The sequence below is a fragment of the Xyrauchen texanus genome, chromosome 6 (genome assembly GCF_025860055.1).
Source record: "Xyrauchen texanus isolate HMW12.3.18 chromosome 6, RBS_HiC_50CHRs, whole genome shotgun sequence".
Classification (NCBI taxonomy): domain Eukaryota; kingdom Metazoa; phylum Chordata; class Actinopteri; order Cypriniformes; family Catostomidae; genus Xyrauchen; species Xyrauchen texanus.
This window is the reverse complement of record NC_068281.1, coordinates 23,823,931-23,836,485: the sequence shown is the minus strand read 5'-3', so window position 1 is coordinate 23,836,485 and position 12,555 is coordinate 23,823,931. Positions and strand designations below refer to the sequence as shown.

Here is a 12,555-nt window from a genome sequence, read left to right as displayed (position 1 = left end):
GCCCCAGGACTGCTCTTCAGACAAAATACCTGATGATGCACCTGTGATGAATCTATTTATAGCCCTGCTACAGGTGCATCCAATGATGTCATCAGCAGAGGCTATAAATTCTAGTCAATTTCATTGATGTGTTGCACGTATATTCACAGCTGATCAAATGCAATCGGGGCAACAACAAAAAACCTCTTGGTGTCCCCTTCACAAATTGCTCTTGAGAATTGTTATGTTTATTGTCCCCCCCAACATTTTGATGACATTTTCGCCCCTGGGCTGTACAGTATAAATTGTGCAGTATTCTAAGTAGCAAATATTCCATTGTGAGCATAGATACTTGAAACTATTTATTTGACATAAAGTCAAAGATGAGGTCACACAGCCACCAGAACATTCAATCAGCATACCTTTAATTAAGTGTTATCAAGTCATTGTTAATTATGTTATCTGCAAGATGTTTGATGTCTGATGAAAAACAGATTGCTGCTCTCATTATAAATAGTGCTCATGTTGCTGTTGTTGTGCACTGTAATTTGCTACATTTGTGTGACAGCACTATGCAAATTAAAAAATTTGTTCAGAGTCATGTATTCAAGTCAATAAGTTCATCACATTTAGATTGTGTATTCTTAATCTATGACACATTTGAACATTGATACCTATTGTTGTGAGTTCTGGCATAGGGCAACTAACCCCTTCTGCTTTGTTAGCTGTCAACCCATCACACTTTCCCACTTTCTCACTTTGATTGATGACAGCGCCTTTGCATTTTGAAGGAAATTTCACACACGTATCATTGGCCCCAGAATACTGTAAAAATATCCTGCAGCTTATTGTTTCAGAGGTTTTAACATATTCCACGTAGCATTGTACTGAGTTGACTAATGCTTTTGTAAATAAAGGACAAATGAGTATTGCACAATTGCAACTCTAGTATACACTGGCATGCATAGTTTTGATTTATTTGTTGTTCATCAAAGTCAAATGAATTATATTTTGCATGCCTTTTTTAACAATCAGTTTATTTTTAAATATTAATCTTATAGACTTAAATGTGATTATTTGAATGGAATGAGATTGCTAAATCAGGCATTTACTGAAGACATTAGCAATATTGAGTCATCAGAAAAATAATCTTGTTCTTATTAAAAGGATAGTTCACCCAAAAAATGAATTCTGTCATCGTATGTAGTATTAATGACATTTCAAACATATTCATTTCTTACATAGAACACGAGAAGAACATTGGCTCTGCTTTTTCATACAATGAAAGGGAAGTGGGGACTAAGGCTATCAGTATACCTCACATCTCCTTTTGTGTTCCGCGGGGAAAAAGTCATAAAGGTTTGGAACAACATAAGAGTGAGTAAATAAGGACAGAATTGTCATTTTTGGGTGAACTATTCCTTTAAGAAGCTCTGAAATATTCACGTATTAATATGCATTTTTAGAGCTACTTCCATTCTCAGAATAATGCCAGAAGAGCACACCTCATTTACCTTGGCCTGCATCTGTCAGCATACCACACAAAACTGCATACATTTGCTGAAATCATGCAAGAGTGCCAAGCTACACTGTACGTGATTGATTGTATTGTCTGAATGGTGGAACACGAGTCATTTTCTCCTCTAACTTTAGTAAATCACCTATCCAAAGGGAGCTTTAACAGGCCATTAACACACAACACACACAATCCATCTTCACATTCACACGCAGTCACAAATCATGTCATCTACACAAGGATGTTTTCATCTGAAATTGAAGGTTACATCTGATAAATGGATGAATTTTACAATCAGTAAAAAAGGGGCTACTGTGGTAAAAAGTGTGATATTTATACAATCAACTGTTTTGATAAGGTCTCTCAGTCTAAAATATCTTCTGTGTATTGAAAGATGCATGAAAAACTGGTAGGTCTGTGGTAAGATACAGGGGTTAGAACAGCAGGTGGTATACAAATAAATTAATAAACTGGTGGCCAAAAGTTTGGAATGATGTACAGATTTAGCTGTTTTGGAAGAAAATTGGTACTTTAATTCACCAAATTGCTTCAACTGATCACAAAGTATAGTCAGGACATTACTGATGTAAAAAACAGCATCATCACTATTTGAAAAAAAGTATTTTTTTGATGATATCTAGACAGGCCCCATTTCCAACAGCCATCATCACTCCAACATCTTGAGTAATCTCGCTAAATTACTAATTTGGTACCAGAAAATCACTTGCCATTATATAATACATTGCTGAAAGCTATTTGGTTTGTTAAATGAAAATAAACACTGTCTTTATGTTTGTTTTTGGATTGCCACACACTTTAAAAAAATATATGTGATTTTAACGGTAAAAGACATTTTTTAATTGATTAACAAGTATTAAATGTACAATATACAGTACAATTATTTTTATGTATATTTAAAAAGACTACAGTAGCTTTTACAATAAAATGTTCAACTATGTAAAAAGTGATTTTTCTGTATAATTAATGGTAAAATGTACATTATGTTTAACAAGCACATGTACTTTTTACAGTAAATTATTATTAAAATACAGTAAAAAAAATTATAATTGGGCATTCCCACAATTCCCTGCATGACCCATCATATTTCATTATATTTTATGGGAATAGTTATGTTTCTTCTTATTTTTAATATCAGTTGGGGTGTTCTGTTTTATATTTAATGTAGTTTAGTCAGTGGAGAATTCTCAGGGCCAGCAAAGCCTTCTCTGTTGGCCTAACATGCCAAAGAAATACATCTTTTTCATGCTTAATCTTTTTTTTTAGTCATGTATTTTTTATTGATTTCTAATCTAAATTAATCTACAAACAAATAGACAAACACTAAAGTTTATCCAGTCAGAATGTATTCCTTGATGCTTACAAGCAATGTGTGACAACTGATTCACAAATCGCATGCCCCAAGCAGCGTGTGAGTCTGAGCTCCACACCCTTTGCCCTTCAGAATTTCCCCAGAATCCCTCAACAGTGTAAATGAATGAGCAACTAAAGTCAGATTAATCAGACAATCAGATTGATTTATTTGTTCTTTTGGGTGTGATCTTTAGGATATGTCCCGGTCTAGGCCTTATCGCTGGCCTTGAGTGACGCAATCACGCTTTAAGTGACGTATTCAAGCGCAAAACACTTTAGATCAAACTGTCTGACGAGTAGGCTGTAACTGCCACATCACCACTGAGAAAGAGATCCTTATGGATTTAAAAACACGAGATGTTCTGTATGAATGTGTGATTAATTCATTTATTAACCAGAAAAGGAGGACTGATTTTCACTTCAAGTAAATTGGTAAGTGCTTTTTGCCTCGTTATAGCAACATCAGGAGTTTTCTAAGTGTAAATGCTGCTTGAGCATTCAGAGTCAGATCAAGTTTTGAAAAGTAGTGCTGCGTTCAATTCAAATCAAAGTCAGATTTTACAACTTTATAATCTCTTTTGATAATCGTACACCTGCAGCATAAATACTAGCGCTGCAGCATTGATTATCACTTGGGTTGCTAGGAGACATCTTTAATGAGAGTCAAACCCACGGTAAGCTAATGGGAACGTTGCATTTGTGTTTCCTTAAACGTCATCTTCCGAATATCGGGGAATGGAATGCATTATGTAGATATCAAGTAGGAATATCCCTCATCCAACTTGAATGGAAAGCAGCATAATTGTATATAATTTGTATGGAGCGTAATGTATTTAAAGCCCCTTTCTCATGAAATTCCTTTCATCAAGGATAAATAGGCAAGCTGCAAAAAAATACAAAAGCAGCAATAATGTGCTGCTTTATTTAGGCACCTCAATCGAAACAAATGACATTAAATCAGAATTCAGGTTTGAATGAATATTTATTGCTTTTATTCTATAAGAATATACTGTTCTTATTCTTAAATATGCGACTCTTCTATAGTGTTTTTGTACAGTCTCATAACTGAGGGAAAAAAATACTTTGAAACTTGAACAATGTAGTAGCCCCAGCCATTAGAAGAACTCACCAGCAGAAGGCACTAGTAGATTGCCAAACTACAGAGCTATCTCACACCAATTAAGTCCTTAGTGATTCAAGCTTCCACTGTAAGAATACACTGCATTTGTACAGTACATGTCGACTGAAGAGCAGGTGCAAATAAAATATACTGTATATATACATCTGTCATGAGCTACAAGATCAGTGGCTTACCACTGCTAATAATAAATGATCAATAATTCCTTCTTAGTATAATTGTTCAGATACGTAATAGAAAACAAAATCTATGAATTCTTCTTCTCACAGAACATATAATGAAAACAGCCATTAGGGGCACAAAGAAAGAAGATCCTGCATACTTTCCCCACACAGGAATGACTGTAAAATAAATGACTCTCTGACAGACTTAGACTTCACAGCCCAGACGAGCAATTTCATCTAATAGGAAGTCTACGTCGTCCCTCTGGGTAGCTGGGTTGGAGAAAACGCAACGGAAGAAATTAACTTTATCTTCGAGAGGTTGATAGCCGATCATTGTAAATCCATCCTCCATCATCTTTGCCTTGATTTTTGGAGCCACCTGTGGGAATTCAAGTTTGTGAGCTTGTAAAGATTCAGTACAAGCAGATAATGGGAGCTGGTCTCTAAATAACCTCATAACAGAGGCTTATTTCTAGTCTAACTGCATCTTATTGGGTAATTTTACTGGTTGAATTATTAAAGGCTCAATTTCTCGACTTACCATATGAAGTTCTCTGTCTCGCTCTGGGCCAGGGGGAATGTTTTGCACTCGTTTTGGGAGATACCAAAAGCAGACATTGCTGTGTTCGGGCTGAAATTATCCAGGAAATGTATTTAATCTTAATGTTCTTTACAGGGGAACTACTTAATGCAATGGCTATGCAGACAAGTTACTAAAATTCATAATGACCACTGACCGGTCATAATATACAGTTGATAGTTAAAGGACTAGTTCACACAAAATTGAAAACTTCTATCATCATTTACTCACTCTATTGTAGTTCCAAACCTCAGTCACCATTCACTTTCATTGTATGGATTAAAGAGTCAATGGAAGCTATAGTGACTGTCTAACCCTTTAAATTATTTGGCAATTGTGCTTTTTCTCTTTTAAAAGGTGGTGAAATTTTAAACATCACACTTACTTTTGCTTTGAAGACAAGTTGAAAATCTGTTCTCCTCTTCAGCTTGTAGTAAAGATACTCTGCGTTTTCAAGGCAGTGGTTGACCTGTGCTTCAAAACCCTCTGAGCCCTGAAAATTATTTAATAACATTTGTTCCACTTAATTTTTATTAGAAAATTATACAATCTGTGTGGATTGCTGTGCATCAAATTTCAGAGAGGAGACCTTGTGGAACTAACGCTGTTTATTTTTAAATAACTGAAAATCAATCTTGAGTACCCATATTAGACCTACTTTGTATTTTTATTTTTGATAATTTGTAAAGGATGAAAAAAATATTTTTATTAGTGGATTAATATAAATGTTTGCTTAACTGAAAAAGCATATTTAAATAATAGTCATGTATTTTTGCTTAATTTTGTAAATAAAATCTACCTTTTAATTCTGGTGTTGTATCTTTTCTTTTTTAAGCCAGTCAATAAAAAACAAATTTTTCTGATATGCCTAATCATATTACTAATAATGTTTTGATGTACAGTGGCTGTAAAAAGTATTTGTACACTTTTGGAAATGTAAGTCCAACTTTAAAATGTCTGTATTACATTGCATAGATTACAAAATTTCAAACTTTCAAGTGCCTTCTGCAGACAAATGATTCTATATTCTAGCATTCATTTTTCTTAGCTTTCTCTTTCTTTCTTTTTTTAAACCACTTTTAACATTGGTGTCATGATGATTTTTAGTGGCTGTATGAAGTCAGTTCCTCTCAAGTTCACACAGGTGCCTTAAAAGAGAAACCATGGGCATAGTTCACACCATTAACTATGGACATGTTCCACAAAGTGTCCAAACACATTTTGTCTTAATTCTTTACAATATATCTGATGTTTTATGTAAAATAAACTTTTAACCAAACACCACCAATATTTCAATTAAACATTTCGGTAAAAAAAGTGTGTTTGTGCCATAGTTCTTTAAAATAAATGCCAACTGGTTTGATATTTGGTTACATAACATAAAGACATTTTCAAGTGTGGCTTAATTGCCACACTTGAACTTAATACACTTAATATTTTTTTCAGGCCACTGTACATTTTGCTGTCAAGCTGTCATAGACATTACCTTTGCCTTCCACATGAGCCACAGTTTGAAAACGTCCACATGCCTTCCACACTGAATGCTTTTGTCCCCAGTGTCGTAGGACACATCATACTGCTTGTCAGGTTGGAAGAGATACTCTGCACACAACCGATTGCACTCCAGTAGGAGGCCCTGAGAACAACGTAAAGCCAGCTGCTAAAATATGTGCTGTGAGGAGATTATGACTGTATAAATGTATACATTTATCTCAGCCTACCTTCCACTTCACTAGAATGGCTGAGCACTGCAATGGAACACCCATCATTTTGTGGGGGTTCCAGGTGACCGAATCAGCCCTGGTTGGAAGCATATGAAAAGTAAAATGTTGTTAGATGTCGAAATAATTTCACCAATTCAAAGTACACATTTGAAATATTATAATAAATTAGAAGTGGAGGCAAAATGGGAATGGACTCCATTATATAGAAAATGTTATTGCTTTGATGAGTTCAAGGAGCAAGGCTGTAATTGCAGATTCTGATCCACCATCAGTACACAACAAAGGAAAGAATTTTTAAAGGATGAGGGGGTTGAGTGAGTTATCTTTTAATGCTGCCTCACAGAGTAAATTTCACTGCAATATATGTGCCTTAACTACACTCCTGCAGCTTAAATTGCAGAGAAATTACCCAAATTATCCATCAAACCTGCAAACCTAATGGCAATATAAACTGCACTTTGTGTTGATTCGAAGAAAATGAAAGAGAAAGATGTCGAAGAAGCATCTAGAAAATTACCGCTGACATTTAAGGTAGATGAAGCAGCCTGTGCTCACGTTAACCCAACAGGATTTAAAATCAACTAGTGATGAGCAGGTACATTTACTTTTTTTTACATTTACATTTTTATGCATTTGGCAGACACTTTTATCGAAAGTGACTAACAGTGCACTTATTACAGATTCCCCCGGAACAACCTGGAGTTAAGTGCCTTGCTCAAGGACACAAGGCTGTGGGGATCGAACCGACAACCTTCTGATTAACAGTTATGTGCTTTAGCCCACTACACCACCACATATATACAGGAATATGAGTTGGTAGAACAGTAGCACAAATATCATGAGAAAACATGACAATAATAAAGGCGGGGGATTTCATTTGGAGTAACTTGTTTCTGAGTGGTGAGATCTTGGACACGATGAGGCCAAATGCACAGGGCTGGATTATGGACCGTGCCAGTGGGGCAAATGCCTCAGTGCCTCAAAAGCTTTCAGCTGTGTGGCCCTGGTGCAAGGCAGTCAAAGAGAGCCAGGAACACTGGGACAACAGCTGAGCACTGTAAATTATGAAAAAATTTATTTTCATTTCATGGATGAACTATCGTTTTAAATTGATCCCAATTGCTTATAACCAGTGCAGTCTTTGAATTGCAAATGCCCTGCAGCCTGCAATGCAATGGTGAATTGCACTGCTTACCCTTGACAAAATATTACATTAATAAGCTTAAACCTGAAATGCCATACACAATCTATTACAGTCCAACTGAGAGCACAACTTAGAGTTACTAAACAATGTACATGTTGCTCCCTTGCCCAATCAAATGCCAGATTTTGGTTACCTTTCAATTCCTTGCAGTTTCCCACGGTGCTTGTTGGACATGAGCAAACCACCACCCCAAGCAGCCTAAATGATATCAGAACATTAAGGCATTGCATAATGTTTTTTATTATTATTATATTGAAAAAAATTACACAATAGGATAACATGTATTACATCCACATGCATCCATAGGCCATGGCGTTCACATATGTCTGCTATTTCATTTAGAGGGTCAAAGGCTCCATAGACTGTTGTTCCAGCAGTTGCACTGACATAGAATGGGACCAGACCCTATAGAGAGAAATCATATATTTACAAATACATAGATTCAATATTACAAAATGTATTGTTACATTATGTTTATGGAATTCCGAAGTGTAGAAAACAAAGGAGAATCCTTGTTTTACTATTAGGCGCTTGCCACGAATAGGGTGTAAAAAAAAGAATATGAACTTTTAGTTTTTCATCAAATGGTATGTGAAAGGATGTTCAAACTTAAGCAAAAGTTGATCGTATACCCCTATTTTATGAGTCTTTTTATTTTAGTTATTTTCTATAGGTTTTACATTTCTGCATCCCCCTTCCCAATATTTGAGAAGGCTGAACACAGTTAAAAAAAAAACTAATATTTCTATGTTTTTTGCCTAAATGTAGCAATGAACGAAAAATAGGCCAAAATATCAAAATTACACAGACAAAATATATAAAGAAAAAATGCAGTCAACATTACTAACATGGGATTTGTGCTTCTAATACCTCAAAAAGTAATGGAACAGCAAAGTGTACCATATTCGTGGAATGTGCCATATTTAATATTTAGCTGCTCATTTGACCAACCTTAGACTTTGCCACATCAATGCTGGAGTTCAGTTCTGATGAGATCATCTTCCCCCTCACAAAGAGACGTCAATAAGTATTATTATCTGTATAACTACATACAATGCAGATTCTGAACTTACCATTCTGTCCGCCAATCTTACCTTTCATCACATTTGATGACAATTACATTTTCAGAGCCAATTCCGAGGACTGCTGCAGACTTCTTGATTGAATAATGACTCTAATAAGGAAAGCGAATGTTACACATGCACAGGCAATCTACTCACAAATAGCTAACATGATCTGGACCTTTTACTTTATCATAATAAGATATAAAATATTTGAATCACAGTTTATCTGGACTTTTGAAAACACTTCTGTGACACATAATGTCTGACCTGCTAATCAGCAGGTCATAAGGTAATAGCTGAAATGTGTTGTGCTATGTGTCTGATTGAGTAAGTGGAACTGTCACAGCATGCCCGCTGAGTGTGGCAGAAACAATAATGAGATCATGTACATGCGCGGAGGTGAACAGTGCCAGACGAGGTATGGCGCACATCCCATGGGTCTTCACCGCCGGGAAGAAATGGAACCGAGCCAGCAACACACTGTACAGATTGGACATGGTACCTCCTGTGGAGATAGCCATTAGTTATTTAATGAAATACTAATGATAGAACATTTCCAGTGGTCTGAGAACTTTTCTCATTTTGGAAAACATCTCACTAAGTCTAAATAGTAAGGCTTTCTGTATTTTGTGAGCTCAGATTATTACCAGGACAAAATATGCCGTCTCCCTCCTCCTCAGGCCATCCAATAATTGTGTGCATTTTTCTCAGAATTACCTCCTCCATAAGTATAAAAGCTGGGGATATTTCATATGTAAACCTGTAAGCAGAAAGATATTTTGATTAAATGTACATATTTGTTTAATTCATAAAGTAGGGAATAAAAAGAAATGACATTGAATTAGAAATGACAATTAAATCTGACATGTTTGTGTTTGCTGTGGACGTCAACCATTCTCCGGCCAGACCAATGATGTCAAGTCCAGTTGACAGCTGGTTGAAAAATCTAGGATGACCTTGTGGTTTAGGAAAGACATCATTAAAAGTATGGTTCACCCTAAAATGAAAATTCTGTGATAATTTACTTACACTCAGGTCTTTCGTTCTTCCATGAAACACAAAAAGAGATGTTTATAGGAATGTCTGAGCTGCTCTCTTCCATACAATAAAACTAGATCAACATGATCACACGGAAAGTCGACGTGTTGCTACCGAATATTCTGGTATCTTGTCACCGACCCCATTCTGCCAAGTTACTGACAAGCACCATCTCTTATCAGACATCTTTGCATCAATTTAAATGTGTTTACCTTTTCCTGTGCCGCTACTGATGGCATGTTACCCGAGCAACCTCCGAGACATGAATACTGGTCCAATCGACACCAGGAGGTGTTTGTTTTCATATAAACAATGATGAATGCAATTTGGAGTTTGCATTTCCCCTCTAAGATTGCATTTTAATTCTCTACTGATGGTTAGGTTTAGGGTTGGGGTTTTGGTTAAGGCATATTGTCAATAAAACATGCATTTATGTTGACTGTATTACATCATTTACAACAACATAATTTACAACACTCTTTTGGTGCCATTCTGTGGTTATTTCTCACATAATCACTCACACTTACTCATACATGCAACAACACTTCCAGCTCCGACCACTAGGGGCAGTGCTTTGAATTTCGGTAAGCACAGACCAATTTCAGCTGAAGAATTTAACACCTTTCACTACATTCACTGTAAAATCAGATTAATTCTAAAAAGGTCAAAAAATTAAGTGCATGAAACTCATAAGTGCACTATATTCAAAATCTTGTAAAGCTATAAGATTTGTGAGGAACAGACTGACATTTTAGTCATTATTCACTAAAAATTTTGCCTTGAGTATCTTACTTGATAGCCTTAGCACCATTCACTTTCATTTTATGGAAAAGAACAGCTTGGGCATTCAGAAGCTATTGTATTTCACGGAACAAAGAAAGTCATACGAGTTTGTAACAACATGAAGGTGAGTAAATGGCGACATAACTTTCATTAATTGGCAATCTGTCTCTTTAATAAAAACCTACACTAAACAAATAGGTGGGTATGAAGAAAAATGGCTTGTTCTGTGCACCTGTTTTAACTCCATATTTGAGTGTGTCTCTGCAATCCACCAGTATCTGCTCCAGATTATCTGGCTGGTCAGGGAGCTCCAGGCTGAATCCCTCCAGACCATCTTTAAACTGGTGAGGATGATGAAAGTCCAGAACTTTGGAGCTGCGTTTCAGGGATTTACTGATGTAGGCCAGCAAGATGTTCACCAGCTCCTGCAGAAAATGCTTAGTTGCCTCCTCTCCATCCTCAGCAGGGAGAAGATCTGAGCAAACACAAAATGCACATCAATCTCTCATATTGCCTTTCAGTGCCTTATGTGCCAAGACTAGTCCAATAAAACTGTAAGTATGTGTTAGTCACAATGGATCCTGAAAACACATTCCACATTTTGTCTTGCTGCAGCAAATTAACAGGTAGGGCTGTCAATCAATGGGTTGCATCAAGGTTATAATCTACCATCTAAAAGCTAGGCTTAGTTATTCGTGTGTACAGCAGCTTGTGTCTAGAGCCAAGGTAAAGCAGTTTTGTGGTCTAATTTGCTTGCAGTACACCATTTGAAATGGATTCAAATAACACCACATATGGCTTTAAAAAGTTTAAAAGCTTTCTTGCAAATAATTGTTGCCCCATTAGAAAACTCTTGAAAGCATGATATCAATTTACATTTGCATTGCATTTACATTCATCATTTGGCAGATGCTTTTATTCAAATGTACAGTATGGATTTTATCTGTGTGTTCCATGGGAACAATATTTGAATTCTGTTTATACTTAAAAGCCAGTCCATGCAGAAATGCACTCACATTTGCCATTGCTATAACCAGAACAATTCAAAAGTGCAAAATGTCAGAATCAAATTTCCAATTTGTATCTGATCAGTCAAAACAATCTTCACTGATGGTATAAAACTGAAAAAAAAAAAAAAAAAAACCCCACAATGCTTGGCTGTATTCCAGTGCAGAATTGGTTTCTAGTACCATTGTTGTAGCACATGGGAGAAGCTCAGAGATTTCACCACCCTTTTATCTGTGTATTTGCTGTACCTTTGCTGTGGATGCAGCTGAAGTCATTGGCAACGCACCCACTATCATATTTCAGGCCGTCATCAGTGTTTCCTATTGAACTTCTGTCCTGTTTGCTGTTGCCTAAATGCTGCCCATCAGCTTGTGTTAGCTCCATAATGTTTCCTGGAAACATACATGCACATGTCAACACACAAGCACAAACAAGTGCAGACAGATACAAACAAACTTGCAAACTTCAGCAATAATATTAAATAACTTAAAATCAAAATCAAGACCAGAATTAATAGGTTTGATGACTGTGAAAAACAACAACATACCTGAATCAGAGCACCAACAACTGTTTTCCCTTATCATATAAAAGACTACAATGCAATGGCATTGTTGTTTCATTTGTATCATATTTTAAAAACAACGGCAATGACAAATAATTTAAAAGAGTCCCATTTTACTTGTATCCAATCATTTTCTTTGATATTGTGCAATGACGAAAAATATAAAACCATTGAATGGCATTCTTATTTGTTATATAACAAAGACAACGAGTCCGCATACAGTTTGGTTTACCTGATCATTGAGTAATCCACTGTTGTAGACTGTTATAGACTCTGTGCCAAATGGCATAGAGTTCTTAAAGTCCCAGCCTCCACCCCAGGGCTGCATTTTACCCAACCTTCAGTCAAACTAGGCGTGGACTCAAAGAGGAGTCATAGCATACAGCTGTCCATCCCAATAGAATTTATATTACATAAGGATGAA

General features: G+C 36.1%; 1 protein-coding gene across 2 annotated transcripts; it reads right to left on the bottom strand.

Moving 5' to 3' along the window:
• Positions 1–3,835: 3,835 nt before the first annotated feature.
• LOC127644786 (glutamate decarboxylase 1-like) lies at positions 3,836–12,444 on the bottom strand. 2 transcript variants are annotated; one of them, XM_052128166.1, is made up of 15 exons: positions 12,364–12,444; positions 11,818–11,961; positions 10,794–11,036; positions 9,606–9,696; positions 9,388–9,500; positions 9,130–9,245; positions 8,771–8,850; positions 8,628–8,682; positions 7,965–8,081; positions 7,810–7,874; positions 6,470–6,548; positions 6,235–6,384; positions 5,134–5,241; positions 4,710–4,799; positions 3,836–4,547 (listed from the first exon to the last, which is right to left on the bottom strand). In XM_052128166.1, the coding sequence occupies exons 2-15, from the start codon at positions 11,951–11,953 to the stop codon at positions 4,374–4,376; spliced, it is 1,617 nt and encodes a 538-aa protein (XP_051984126.1). In that variant the 5' UTR covers positions 11,954–11,961; positions 12,364–12,444; the 3' UTR covers positions 3,836–4,373. The 2 variants fall into 2 exon arrangements, with proteins under 2 accessions (XP_051984126.1, XP_051984125.1); XM_052128165.1 differs by lacking the exon at positions 12,364–12,444 and adding an exon at positions 12,117–12,241.
• Positions 12,445–12,555: the final 111 nt, after the last annotated feature.

Coding starts and splice junctions, on each gene's coding strand:
- LOC127644786 (XM_052128165.1), bottom strand. CDS start 12,198: ATGATACAAATGAAACAACAATGCCATTGCATTGTAGTCTTTTATATG. Junction 8,683..8,770: donor GTCATCAAATGTGATGAAAG/GTAAGATTGGCG, acceptor TCTCTTTGTGAG/GGGGAAGATGATCTCATCAG. Junction 8,082..8,627: donor TTGATGTGGCAAAGTCTAAG/GTTGGTCAAATG, acceptor TTCTCTCTATAG/GGTCTGGTCCCATTCTATGT.